The 14893-nt window shown below is 44.3% G+C and overlaps 1 protein-coding gene across 1 annotated transcript in view; it reads left to right on the top strand.

Annotated features, from left to right (window-relative positions):
• Positions 1 to 12580, top strand: part of LOC146811601 (extracellular calcium-sensing receptor-like) — a 161184-nt gene extending 148604 nt beyond the window's left edge. Inside the window, exon 6 of the mRNA XM_085615079.1 lies at positions 11661 to 12580. Coding sequence (XP_085471205.1) covers positions 11661 to 12580 — 920 coding nt within the window. The remainder of the gene's footprint in view (positions 1 to 11660) is intronic.
• Positions 12581 to 14893: the final 2313 nt, after the last annotated feature.

Raw genomic sequence — 14893 nt, 5'->3', positions numbered from 1 at the left:
CTTTTTAGAAGTTAAGTCATTCAGGTGTGTCACTATTGATCCATACCCCTTGAAAAATCTCCTATAGTACCCAGTCAGGCCTTAGAAGGCTCTCACCTGAGTATGGGTAGTTGGAGCAACCCAGTCCATTATGGTCTGGATTTTGCTCTGTAATGGTTGGACCTGGCCTCCACCTACAAGGTGGCCCAGGTACACTACCTGACTCTGCCCTATCTGGCACTTAGTAGCCTTGATAGTTAGGCCTGCTTTTTGCAGGACCTCCAAAACATTCCTCAGGTGGACCAGGTGATCCTCCCAGGTGGAGCTAAAGACAGCAATATCATCTAGATATGCTGCATTAAAGACGTCCAGGCCTGTAAGGACTTGATTCACCAACCTTTGGAAAGTGGTAGATGCATTCTTCAAACCAAAGGGCATTACCACAAATTGATAGTGCCCACTAGGGGTAGAAAATGCTGTCTTTGGCTTTGCATCATCAGCTAGTCTGATCTGCCAGTAGCCAGCTGTCAGGTCAAATGTGCTTAGAAACTTGGCTGAGGCCAAAGTATCTATTAGCTCATCTACCCTGGAGATGGGATGGGCATCAGTCCTAGTGACTGCATTGAGACCCCTGTAGTCTACACAAACCCAAACCTAATTTCTCTCTTGCCATCTTTGGTGTGAGGTTTAGGTACCAGGACTACTGGACTAGCCGAAGGGCAAACTGAGGGTTCAATCACACCCAAATCCACTATCTTTTGGACTTCGGTCCTTATACAGTCCCTGACAAGGTCAGGTTGCCTGTAGATCGTATTCTTCACAGGTATACTGTCCCCAGTGTCCACTTCATGAGTGCACCAGGTGGTCTGACTTGGAGTCAGAAAAAAACATATGTCTAAACTGGCTGAGAAGATTTCTGCAGTCAGTTTGCTCCTGGGCAGTGAGGCTGCCTGCCAAGGCTACACCATCAACTGACCCATCATCAGGGTTCTGAGAAAGCAGGTCAGGGAGTGGGTCATTCTCTTCCGCCTGTCCTTCATCAGTAGCCATGAGCAAGCCCAGGTCTGCCCTGTCAACATATGGTTTAAGTTTGTTGATATGAAGTACCCTGTGGGGACTCCTAGGGGTTCCAAGGCCTACAAAGTAGGTATTCTCCCCTTTCTGTTCAACAATTGTATGGGGGCCACTCCATTTGTCCTGGATGGCTGCTGGGGCCACATGCTCCAACACCCACACTTTCTGTCCTGGCTGATAAACAGTCAGTACAGCCTTTTGGTCATGCCAGGCTTTTTGCAGTTCCTGGCTAGCCTCAAGGTTTTTGTTTGCTTTTTTCATGTACTCAGCCATACTGGAGCGGAGACCAAGTACATAGTCCACTATGACGTGCTTTGGGGGCTTGAGAGGTAACTCCCATCCTTCCTTCACCAAACACAATGGACCCCTGACAGCGTGACCAAACAAAAGTTCAAATGGGTTGTAACCGACCCCCTTTTGAGGAACCTCCCTGTATGCGAATAAAAGGCAGGGCAAGAGTAGGTCCCATTTTTGCCTAAGCTTCTCTGGGAGTCCTTTAATCATGCCCTTTAAGGTTTTGTTGAATCTCTCAACTAAACCATTGCATTGTGGGTGATAGGGGGAGGTGAACTTGTAGTTCACTCCACACTCCTTCCACATAGCATTCAAGTAACTAGACATGAAGTTTGCACCCCTGTCAGATACTACCTCCTTAGAAAAGCCTACTCTTGAGAACACACTCAAGAGAGCTCTTGCCACTACAGGTGCTGCAGTGGCCCTTAGGGGAATTGCCTCTGGGTACCTGGTGGCATGATCCACCACCACCAGTATAAACCTGTGACCAGATGCTGTTTGGGGGTCCACGGGACCAACAAATGTCAATCCCTACCATTTCAAAGGGCACCACCGCCACAGGTAGTGGTATCAGGGGGGCCTTTGTAGTGCCACCTGCTTTGCCACTGGCTTGGCAGGTTACACAGGAGGGACAGAAATCCTTTGTGTCTTCAGACATGTGGGGCCAGTGAAAGTGAGGGACAATTCTGTCCCAAGTCTTGTTCTGGCCTAGGTGTCCTGCTAGGGGAATATCATGGGCTGGTGTCAATAGGAAACCCCTAAACTTCAGAGGTATAACCAACCTCCTGGATGCACCATGTTTGGGGTCTCTACTCTCTGAGTAAAGGAGTCCATCATCCCAATAAACTGTATGGGTGCCACTAGCACTCCCAGCAGCCTCATCAGCAGCTTGCTTTCTGAGGGGTTCAAGAGAGGGGCAGGTTTTCTGCTCCTGGCTCAGATCAGACCTGGAAGGGCTCCCTGTCCCCAAGAACTCAACCTGGTCAGGTTCAAGCTCCTCTGGGACAATTCCGTCTTCAGGCTCAAGATCATCTCCATGAGGAGACTGATCAGCATTCTGAGTCAGGTGGGAAGGCTCTGCCTTAACCCTACTGCTCCTCTTCTTGTGAGGCACCTGGTCCATTATTCCAGAATCCAGGACCTGTCAAGCTTTAGACATTTTGGCCTGTGACCTAGTCACAGTAAAGACATGAGCAGGGATCCCTAACACTTCTGCATGTGTCCTGAGCTCCACTCCAGCCCAAGCTGAAATCTCTAGATCATTGCCAAGCAAGCACTGTACTGGTAGGTCTGCACTTACCACAACCTTCTTAAGGCCAGTTACCCCTTCCCAGGAGAAGTTAACAACTGCCAGAGAATGGTCTGTTCTGACATTGCTAGCATTGGTCACTTGGTATATTTCACCAAGTATAATCTGCCCAGGATCCACAAGATCTTTTGTCACCATTGTGACACTTGCTCCTGTGTCCCTGAATGCCCAAGCTTCTACTCCATTTATCAAAGGCTGTTGTCTGTATTTGCCCAGATTACTGGGACTCACACATGGGGACATATCCATGCCCCCATCACAGACAAGCACAGCCAGAGCTGGAACTCTGACTAGGCCAGAGTCCATCTCAGAACCCAGGGTCAACCCTACTACACCCTTATTCTAACATTGCCACCACCTACTGTAGCTGTACTAGGGGGAACAGTTGCCTTAGGGGCTGGAGTAGATTCTTTGGCCTTGGTGCAGTCACTGGTCCAGTGAGTTTTCTGCTTACAGATTTTGCACCAAGGTTTCTTTTGGCCTTTACCCTTACTTGACTGTGTCTCCCCATTAGAAGAAGAGTGTTGGGGCCCTTGAGAAGACTTCTGGTTTTTACCCTTGTCCCCACCCTTGTCAGAGTTCTTAGAATCCTGCTTCTTTGGGTCACCACCTTGGTTCTGTCCCTTCTGCCTCACCCTGGTTCTGACCCATTTGTTTTCCTTCTTTCCCAATTATTGGGGAGAGGTCAGATCAGAGTCTACCAGGTACTGGTGGAACAGCTGATTTTGACAGTTATTAAGAATCTGCTCCCTCATTATCAGATTGTACAATCCTATGAAGTCACACACTTTACTGCCGAATAACCAACCTTCCAGAGCCTTAGCAGCACAGTCAACAAAGTCAACTCAGTCTTGATTTTGTGCTTTTTGGGTGTCTCTGAACTTTAACCTGTATTGTTCAGTGGTTATGCCAAACCCATCTATTAGTGCACTTTTCAAGACCTGGTAATCATCAGCATCCTTTTCCCTTACAGTGAGGAGCTTGTCTCTACCTTTGTCTGCAAAGGAGAGCCATAAGATTGCTGCCCACTGAACTTTGAGGGACATTCTGTACTTTGCAGGCCCTCTCCAAGGCAGTTATCCATTTGTGGATGTCATTCCCACTCTGGTAGGGAGGGACAATCTTACTTAGGTTTCTATGGTCTGAAGACCTCTCCCTATCTCTAGGGAAATTGCTGCCACCAAGGAACTCTAGTCCCTTCTTTATACTAGCTCTGTAGAGCTCTAGGCTTCCCTATCTAAGGCCATCTGCTGCTTTCAGAGGTTGAGCCTATCTTGCTCATACTTCAGCAGTCTCTCTCTCCTCTCCTGGGAAGTTTCCCTCCCTCCGTGAGAAGAGACAGAGGTCTCTATAGAGGAGTTAGACTGGACAGATCCCCTTGAGAGAGATCTATCCCTTCTAGCCCTACTTTCAACTCTTCCTGGAGGAATAAAGGAGGGAGCATTAATGTCATCCTCCTCATCCTCATCCAGGAGAGCTGGGTTCACCAGATTCTGGTCATTGTCACCAGTCTGGTCAGCATTAGAGGTAGGGTCAGGGGAGTTTCCACCCCTAGGCCCACCCTCACCTGCTGCCCCACCCACACTCCCTACCCCATCAGGCCCACTAGGCCCTGAGATATCATCCAGCTTAAGTATCTTTATGAGATGGTGGGTGGTTGGGCTTTTACTTGTCTTCAGCTTCCTAATGGAACATAAGGTCCTAAGCTGTGCAAAAGAGAGATCCTCATATTTATAGGGGAGGAGCTCACTGGTTCCTGGCAGGGACCCACTGGTTCCTGGCTCACTAGACATTACTAATGTTGGAAACTAGCGCCAGGCAAACAATGCATTCTCAAACGGGCAGTGCCATCTGCCCCATGGTATACTGAAAATCTTAAAAAACATAAACTTGAGCGCAAAAAGTTAGAACGTAAGTGGAGGAAAGGGTATGAAATGTATGAAAAAGAGATCTAGAAAGTATGTCTCTCCATATATATAAAATTGGTTTTTGAAACCAAAAAGATATATTATGGAGAACAAATTATTCAGTTTGAGGCACTGTGCATAGTCTTTAAGGCACTCAGTGGAGCCTGTCCTGATTTTCTGAAACATGCCCTTCAGTGGTATGTTCCCGGAAGAGTTTTACGCTCGGTTCAAGCCAAACTAGTGACCCTTCCCCGCCATAACAAAGCTAATTGGGGAGGCAGGAGTTTCTGCCATTGTGCTGCTAAGGAATGGAACAGTTTGCCTTTCCACCTTAGAAACATCACTGAGCTTCTCCCTTTTAGAAAAGAATTAAAAACCTGGCTATTCATATAATCTCCTTTTTCAGCAATAACCACAGGTTAATTTCAGGTGGGTAGTGCACAGCGCCAGGACACCTCTGGGTAACAGAGCGCTATAGAAATTATTTTAACATAACATAACATAACATAATGTGGTGTGGTCTATTGCACTACCTACACTAGTGTGGCCTACTAAACTCTCTTGAGTTGTAGAAAGGGTGTGCTATCCCTTAACACACAACTCTAAGTCCAGTAGAACTTACTGTAGCTAAACTTGATATTATATGTACCTTAGGTACCTTTAGTGGTTTTCAGTTGATCAATTCAATTGAGATTATCTGGTAAAACAATAGCAAGCTGGAATCCAACACGCTGCGCACCAATGTTAGAAGGTGGCCTTATATATGCTGTCCACTAGTTCTAGTGGGCATCTTGTATCAGTCCAAACAACCCCTTATGGTGAATAGGTTAAAGACAACCTTTATTGAAAGCTATCCTAGTGGTAGCTATGGAGAGCAGCCTTCAGGCTAAGTCTTGAAGGAATGTAAAGCAGCTTGTTTTACCAGTCTATAATCTCTTGAATGATCAAATGAAAGGACAACCACACCAGGTATATATTTAAAATATACGTATTTAAGATTAAACACACCCCTCTAGTCTCTTTATGAGACTGGAGTTCGAAGTACTTAATTTACAAGTTAGCAATCAACAGTACTAGCACAAATACACGTTTGGGCCCTAGGGGCGAACCAAACCATATACCAATAAAGTGGTATAAGAACCATGACTGAACTAAACACAAGGCCTAGAGCCTGTAGAATCGCTGGGACCCCAAGGAACCACCCAAGGTAGTGACACAGGGGGATCACGGGGGCCGTGTGCAGTGTGTAAACACAACCGCGGGTTCCTGTTAGCTTCTATGAGCAATGTTTAGGGACACTTAGAATCGAGTCAGGACCAAACCCTTTTGGACTTAGGAAGTTCTAGGGCTAGCACCCACGAGAGCACCGGAGTAGTCGAGTTACCTCACCCAGGGAAGCCGGGTGCATAGGTGTCTTTTGGTGTCGGGTCGCGTTGTCGATTACAATGGAAGCTGGCGAAGAACTGCTGCTGCGTGAATAGGAGAAGTGTCCGAAGAGATCCAAGCCTGTATCTAGGATGGAAGGAACCTGAAAGCCGAGTGGACAGAGTCTGGGTCACTTGCCAGTGACCAAGGACAGGATGGACCAATGCCCACAGATGTCGGGTGCTTCAGGTGAGTTGACAGGTGTCTTGACTCTTCAGCCACGAGGTCCAGGAGGCATCAAAGAAGTCCATGAGCTGGATTCGAGCTGTCCCACAAAATCTGTCGAGTGCTGCAGTGTCAGCGACCAGATTGGACCCAACAAGCCTTGGCAACGCCAAGTCTTGTGGAAAGAGAAGAAGGACATCGGTTCAGACCAGCAAGGTCTGAGGGACTCACCCAGTGACAGTAAGTCAGGGCACGTCTGGAGCAACAAGGCAAGTCCAAGCAGAAGAGGATTTGCCTTCGTGGGGACCCACTAGCCAGCAGGCTAACGATCACAAAGGAGCCCCAAGCGGTCGCACTGGAACCCAGCCCACGGGTCACTCGGGGAGTGGAGGCCGGAGATCTTTGGTGCAGTCAGTGCTCAAGGCTGGGGCTACTCGGAGCACAAAGCAGAACTTCAAGGATAAACAGGAAGTTGATGTACCAGCAATAGTATGCGGTGCCCAGGGGTCACAGTTCCTCATCACCCACGGTAGCCACGGGCCTCAGCTTTGCTGTGGGCTCAGGGTAGCCGCGGGGAAGTCAGGAAATCCACCTCTGGTGATGCAGAAACTTCGGCATCCAACGGGAGCTTCGGAATTGCAGACCGGACAGTTGCTTCTTTGATGCCTGCCAAGCAGGGGTGTCACTCCTTGACTCCAAGGGAGATTTCTTCAGTCTTCTAGTCAGGATAGAACGTCGAAGATCCTGGATATATATTGCAGAGTTTCGTCCAGGGTAATCTAAAGTCGCAAGGACTGGGTTCCCATACTTATACTAAGTTTGGGGGTTGGACATACTCTAGGGACCCACCTATGGGAGGGTTTGGAAAGAGGGGTGGTTACACCCATTTCCTTTGTCCAGTTTTGCGCTAGAGCAAGGGCAGGTAGCCCCTGCAACCGGTTTGAACTGGACTATGCACAGGGACACCAAGTGTGCCCCCAGTGCAGGACTTCAAAGCACCAGAGAGTGCTCCCGCTCAGCCCCAATACACATCTGACTGTCTGGGAAGGTGGTTACACCTCCCTGGGACAGGAAACCTATTGTCCAGGTCTCCCCTGCCGGAGTTTCGGTCAGCAGCAGGAGGCCAGACCCGTGTCTATGGCAGAGGCATCCATTTTGTGATGCCAGGGCTGTAGAAAGTCCTACTGGGTTAGACCAGTGTGAACATGTCTCTCCCTCTAGAAGGGTGGAATGCTACCCCCGCCACCAGAACTGGCAGGGGGGGTAGTATTTCAAAGCGGTTGACACCAAACACGACATGTTTCCATGCAGCCATACCAAAGTTAGCATTTACCGTGAGGTTATAATGCACTTAAGAGTATATGGTCAGACTGCACCACAAACAGCATCAGAGGAGGTACTCCGAACGCTGCAGAGGGGCTCTGCTCATGCAGGGGCACCCTCTCACATAAAAACCAAGCACTCTACCTTCAGGATTGTTAAGGCCTGCCATAGGAGTGACTTATAGGTTTTATATGTGTGTGCAATGATAGTGATATAGGTAGCCTATACCACTGTAAAGGGTGCAAGCACACCCTTACCCAGGCTGCAGTAGCAGACCTGTGGTGCCATTTTGTAGTGCTTCCCAGGGGTGGTATAATACATGCTTCAGCCCCTGGTAGGCCTCTGAGGTACCTATGCCCTAGGTACATAGTATACCATATACTAGGGGCTTATAAGGCACTCAAGAATCCAATTAGATATGTACTTAATGTACATTGAAACCATTTTAGAGAGGAAGCAGCTAGGCTGTGGTCCTGATTAGCAGGGCCACAGCCAGACTAAGGTCGAAAAACAGTGAAACACCAGCAAAAAGTGGGGGTACCCATGTGAAGCAGATCCTACTCTCCTACAGAAAGCTTGGAATATCTCGACCAAATCACTCTAGCAGAGCTCAGTGTAGAAGATCATGACCGACTAGAGGAACCTCCCGCATGGGATGAGATAGCCAAACCCCTGGCAAGATTACCTGATGGGAAAGCGGCTGGTGCTGACTACATCCCGGTTGAGTTCTACAAAATATTCGTCCCTCAATTAAATACTCATCTTACATTATTGGTAGTTTCTATTTTTAACGGGGCACCCCACCCGCTTCCTGGTCAAATGCTAAGATTATAATATTCCCAAAGAAGGATAAGTCACCACTTGAAATGGGATCTTATAGACCAATAACTTAAATTAATTGTGACTCTAAAATGTATGCTAAGATCTTCGCAATGACAATATCCCTAAGAATAGAGCCCCTGGTGTTGCAGTGGCAACACAGGTTTATCCCCCAAAAAAGTACCACCGAACACATCCATAGGGCCATCACCTTATTGGACGCAGCTCAGGTATCAGGAGACCCGATATCATTAATTCTGCTTGACGCTGAAAAAGCATTTGATCGGGTCTCCTGGTTATTCCTCTGGGCCGTCATGAAAAAGATGTGCTGTGGGCCTAAGGCAATCCAAGCCATACAAGCTCTCTATCTTAATCCCACAGCTAACATATCTATCAATGGGATACTGACGGAGCAGATTTAAATCTCACGGGGGACTCGCCAAGGTTGTCCGTGCTCACCTCTGCTCTTCGCACTATATATAGATCCTTTTATAAAGGCAATAGAAAACAATCAATCTATTCATGCGGTGATCAGACTTGGGCTAGACACTAAAATCATGGCCTACACCGACGACCTGGCGGTAGTGACCCCTGACCCTCTAAGCGCAGTTAATGCATTAGAACAAGAGGCAAAAAAGTTTGGAAGAATCTCGGGGTATGCCCTTAACCAAGGCAAAACCCAGGTTATTGTTAACAACGAAATTAACTGGGTAGATGGTCGGGTGGTTCAGAAAGCGAAATATTTGGGGGTTACCTTAGCTACTAACACCGACCTGATAGTAGAGGAAAATCTGATTCCGCTGGTGACAGAAACTAAACGGGCGCTCAATCGGTTAAATAAGTTGCACCTAACTATCGTGGGGCGGTGTAATGTCATTAAAATGACCTACGTCCCTAAACTACTATACCTTTTTAGGGCTCTCCCTTTAGAAATTGGCAAAGCAATGTTCCAGAGATTTGACCAGATTTTCTCCCAATTTGTTTGGGCATACTCTCGACCAAGGCGAGCCTTCAAGCAGCTTTCCCTTCCCAGGGAAAGAGGCGGTTGGGCGCTCCCAAATTTAAGATTTTATTATTGAGCCTCGGTCCTACAGTATAGTGAGGAGCTGCTTGAAGAACAATCATACACTCCAAATGCAGGTTTCCCATCTCCCTTCCAATTGTTATTAGGGGAAGAGACCCGTGGATGTCTCTGGCAGCAACTCTCATTTGGATATTAGAAACAGGTAAGATTTAAGACCTTGATGAGTATTTATATCGTTTTTTGCAACATCCGTAAAACCTTAGGGCTGTGTAGACTGAACTATTACTCTCCCATTAATAATAATTTTAATCTACCAGCAGTTTTTCGGACCTCCTATCTTCAAGAATGGTACAGAGCGGGAATCCTAAAATTGGGAGACCTGATAACTACCAATGGTATTAAAACATTCCTTGAACTCAAAACTGAATATCATCTGAGGGAACGAGATACTTTTAAATACATTGCCATAAGAGACTTTTTGACCCGCAAGGCTGAGGGGCCTGCTTGATTCTCAAAGGTGGACCTTATCGATAAATTAAAAAAATCCCACTGTACCCAGGATTGGATTTATCTATACTACATTAATTAGTCTAATGCCTGATGATATGCTTATCATAGCTAATAAATGGCAGGCGAAATTGAATATTCCTGATAACATCTTTAATCAGGCCGTGCAATCCGCCAAGAGCGATCTACTATCTGCTAAATTGCAGGCACAATTTTATAAGACCGCATTTTTTTAATATATCACACCTAGCAGAGTTGCCAAATGGGGAACAGGGACAGGAACGTTCTGTCCTAGATGCTCAGAGTTTAGCGCAGACTCAATACACATGTTCGAAACATGTCCCGAACTTACACCTCTGCTGAGACAGATACAAGACTTTTTTGCCAAAGTCCTTTCTCAGAATATCCAGTTAACTCCCACGATTGTTCTACTAGGAATGCAAAATAAGATCAGCAGAAAGAGCGGAGGTACACTCATCTTAGTGGCAATGACCATATTTCATATCTGTATAGCGTCATCCTGGATAGACCCAAATCCCCCATTATTCTCTCACTGTATTGGTCCGACTGATATTGACTCTTGCCATATGGAGAAGGCTATATTTTCCAGGAAGGAGTAACCAGGGATAAAAGAAGGGCCTCGCTGTCTGGGAACCTTTAACTGCTTGGCTTGGATGGATACAATTATTGGGGTCTCTGAAAAGTAAGAACTAATTCATGTTTTTCATTCTTTTTAGTGCTCCCTGGTTTACTAAGTATGACCTACTAATTCAACGAATCTGGAATGTATGTGACACCCGAAGATAGGAAAGCTCTTTCCGTTTGACTCTTACGGAATTTATGATAGGGACACTATTCGGTTAACATTGTTTATGCCATGTAGTGATTAAATGTATAGCTACTAAATTGATAGCCTTTGTCATGAGACTATGCCTTGTACATTGCAACTTTTATTTCTTTCTCTTTTTATTTTTGACGACTTTAGAAATACCTAGCAACTGTGTGTATGAATTAGGACTTTCTTCACCACGAGCCAATTCTGCTGTTTTTAGCATTGGGGATGGGGGTGGGGGGTGGGGGAAGGGCAGGGTAGAGGGTTGTCTTGATACTGTTCTCAACCTTTGTATCGGCTTTTGTACTTTCAAATAAAAAAATAGTAGAAACATGCACAGTTGAGCTACAGCCTTCATAATAAGAATATTAACAATAAATAGTTACAAATATGTATAAAAACACACAATTCCTATGGAGATATTGCACAGTCGTCTAGTCTTCCATGAGAGAAGTAAGAAAGAATCCACAGAGTAACATACCAGATGATTAGGCAGTGATAATAAAAAGTACATTCCTGAGTGGCATTTGGTAAAATTATATATGCGCATGAGTGGTCGGATAAATCTATGGCGGAGTTGCTTATAAAATTTGCAAAGGAAGAAGATATGTAAATTTGATTGCAGAGAAATGCCGTTACATGGACAAGGAGGAAGTTATGAACAGATTTAAGACCATACTCAATGAGGATGTCACATATATCTGCGGTTGATTGTTAATGAGAACTATGCTTCGAGTAAATCTATAGCAATTTATACAGCAAAATGTGGGAAAAAGAAGCTTGGATGATGTCATCAGGGATGTCATCAATGATGACATTTGAGATGTCATCATTGAGTTCTTAAATTATGTCATAGAACATAACATGAGTGATGTCATATATGAGGTCATAAGCAGTGCATGCCTGGGACGCAAGTTATAGTTAGCGCTGCTATATAGGATATATACGATATACATAATGCAGTTGATCCGTATGTTACATAATCTTTCAATGTCTTCCTAGATTCTACAGACTGCTTGAAGTGCCCTGAGGATCACTGGTCCAGTGACTTAAGAGACAAATGTATAGCAAAATCTATTGACTTTCTGTCCTTTGAGGAGCCTCTGGGTTTAATCTTAGTGTTGATATCTATTTTCTTCTTCCTTAATGCTTGCTGCATCTTTGGGGTCTTCTTTTGGTACAGGGACACTCCAGTGGTGAAAGCTAACAATCGCGGCATCAGTTACCTCCTGCTTGTATCTCTCATGCTTTGTTTTCTCTGTGCCTTGAATTTCATTGGCCGGCCGATGGAAGTAACCTGCATGTTGCGACAGATCATCTTTGGAGTCATTTTCTCCCTGTGTGTTTCCTGTGTGCTTGCTAAAACAATCACAGTTGTCATTATCTTTAGAGCCACAAAGCCTAACAGCAATCTCAAGAAGTTATTAGGTCCAAAGGTAGCCTACAACCTCGTTCTGACCTGCACTTCAATTCAAGTGACTATTGGGATTGCTTGGCTGGCAATATCCCCTTCATTTCCAGAACACAACACAAGCCCTGCCATGAAAGAGATAGTCCTTGGATGCAACGAGGGCTCCATCATCTGGTTCTACAGCATGTTGGCCTTTATGGGATTGTTGGCCAGTGTGAGCTTTATTGTTTCCTTCCTAGCCAGGAACTTACCTGACAGCTTCAATGAGACCAAGTTCATCACTTTCAGCATGCTTGTGTTTGTCAGTGTCTGGTTGACGTTTATTCCTGCGTATCTGAGCACAAAGGGAAAGTATCTGGTTGCTGTTGAAATTTTTGCTATTTTATCCTCAAGCGCTGGTCTCCTCTTTTGTATATTTGCCCCCAAAGTATTTATAATATTTTGGAGGCCAGAGAGAAATTCACGAGAATATTTAACGTCAAAAACAAAGGTAACCACAAAAGTTAATTAAAATGCTAGCAATTGTACATGTGCACCTATTTGGTTTCTAGTGAGTTGCAGTATAAACAACGTGATGGAGAATATGTAATACTTAGGTTCTGACATTATAACAGCACAGGTGTTTAGACAAAATATTGAAGAAAAAATATAGTGTTGATAAATTGTGTCAAGAATATCGAGGGCAAAAATATTGTGAAGGTAAATTTCTATAGGTAAGCAACATTTTACTAAATTTAACTTCACATATATGTACCTTAACAATATATATGAAACAAAACAGTAAGGGGCAACCAAGTAGCGGTTACACCATATTTGAGATCAGCTATCAAGTTGAGCAACACTAGATTGCAAAATGTGTTCTTTATTATAATCAGTGTGAGTGACAAAAATCCCACATGGGCGCAATGTTATAGTGGAGAAGATTCAGTTATCCACCAGGACACTTGGTTCCACCAGTTTGATCTCCCTGCGTGGTAATACTGACAGTATAAGCATAAATTATGAGATAAAGCTCGATGAAAATTGAGTGTGGCGAGTTGAGAGACAGTACCAAAAACATTTATTGGAACTATTGGTATAGAACTAGTGGTAGCCCATTTATGATTATCAATGAATTAGTAAGCAAAGTTTTACTAGTTACTCACTAAGGAAAGTGTATTATGTGTTATTCATCATTTGTTATCCTATATTATGTACTGTATGATTGACAGTATATTATTGAGTAGAATGTTAGTAATCACTACAAAATGGCTGCTATTTTAGGCACTTCTACTAGAGTTGTCCTTTTTCATTTTCTTTGTTTTATTGTTTGGATTGAAGGACAAAAGTATAAAAAATTGCATCTTTGTAACATGGTCAACGTCGTTTGTGCTACTGCCGATTTGCAAAATAAATATAAGATTACCGCACTGGAGGGCTGTAGGTTCCTTTTTTTTGTGGCGAAGGAACCGTCTGAATTCATAGATATATAATATATATATATATATTACCTACTGGCGGTTGCCAGTAGGTAGTTATAGTTAGGACCTATTTTCCATAGGAAATCCGCAACATTCTATTCCCAATAAGTCTGGCGCCGGCTGACGAATCTTTGCGAAATTTTCCAAACTTTTGGCCAGGTCCGGTCCGCTCCTATCCTGAAAGTTTCGTGGTGATTTGACAAGCGGGGGCTGAGACAAAAGGGGGGTCCCAGAACGCGTTTTCCCCATGCAATTTCCCATAGGACCTGTTGACGCAGCTACAGCTCGAACTGCTGAACGGAATTACACCAAATTTGGCAGAAAGGTAGACCTTGGTTCAGAGTCGTGCCTTTTGCTTAAATGGTGCAAATCCGTTCAGTAGTTCCTGAGAAAAGCAAAAGTAAAATCACATATATATCTGGGCGGAGCCTAACCACACATCTCATCGTGAGATCTGATTGGCTGTCAGCACTTCAACCAAGAAGTGTTGAGCAGCCATCTTGGGACCAATATACATGATAGCACCTCATTAAAAAGCATTGCAGTTAATAGAAGGTTTTAAGACTTTAGTTACATTATAAATCATTTGTTGATGGTACCATACTCATTTTAGGAATTGTGGTATGTTCTAATGTGATTTTACCATGTGAAAAAGCCTTCTGCTGGGATATCATGAATCATGTTTGAGAGAAAACTATTTTCACATGCTTTTCCCACAGAGGTTTGGAAGTTGATCTATAAGCTAAACTGAGAGCATATATTCTGTAAATTCACATTATCTTTCTTAGTCATGTGAGAATGAAGTCTGACATTCTCAGTAAAACATGTACATCCAACAAGGGCAGAGACTGTCAGTTGATTCCTTTGTGTTCTACTGCAGCTTCCCAGAGTGTTCCAAAGAACAACAAGAGCGCTAACACTCTTTCTTATGATAAACGTATGGCACACCTGAAGCCATCTTGATTGGAATACAGTGGTAACTCTTAAAACATTTAATTTAAAAAGGAACAAAATGAGGGGGTTCATTTTGCCATATAAATTATGATTAGTGCTGCAGAAAGAAAGATTAGGGCACATTTTGACTTCTCGAATCCTCTTCTATTTCATTAAAAAATTCTGACATGCAGACTGAAACATGCACTTTCAATACCAGCAGCAGACTTCCCTGGTGAGCAGTAGCTTTACTACAGTGATCTAATAAGCAACTAGAGTGCTACCATTCAGAATTTATGGAAAATGTGTGACACATCTGAATACCTTCTTGATGGAATCAAAGTAAACAAGAATTGAAAATGCAATAGGTCTCGCCCTCGTTTAAGTTAAAGCAATTCTGTTTGTAATTAGGTGGCTTTTTAGCTTTGCTT

The sequence above is a fragment of the Triturus cristatus genome, chromosome 7, assembly GCF_964204655.1.
Source record: "Triturus cristatus chromosome 7, aTriCri1.1, whole genome shotgun sequence".
NCBI lineage: Eukaryota > Metazoa > Chordata > Amphibia > Caudata > Salamandridae > Triturus > Triturus cristatus.
The sequence above is the reverse complement of the archived record's forward strand: the minus strand, read 5'-3'. Positions and strand labels throughout refer to the sequence as shown.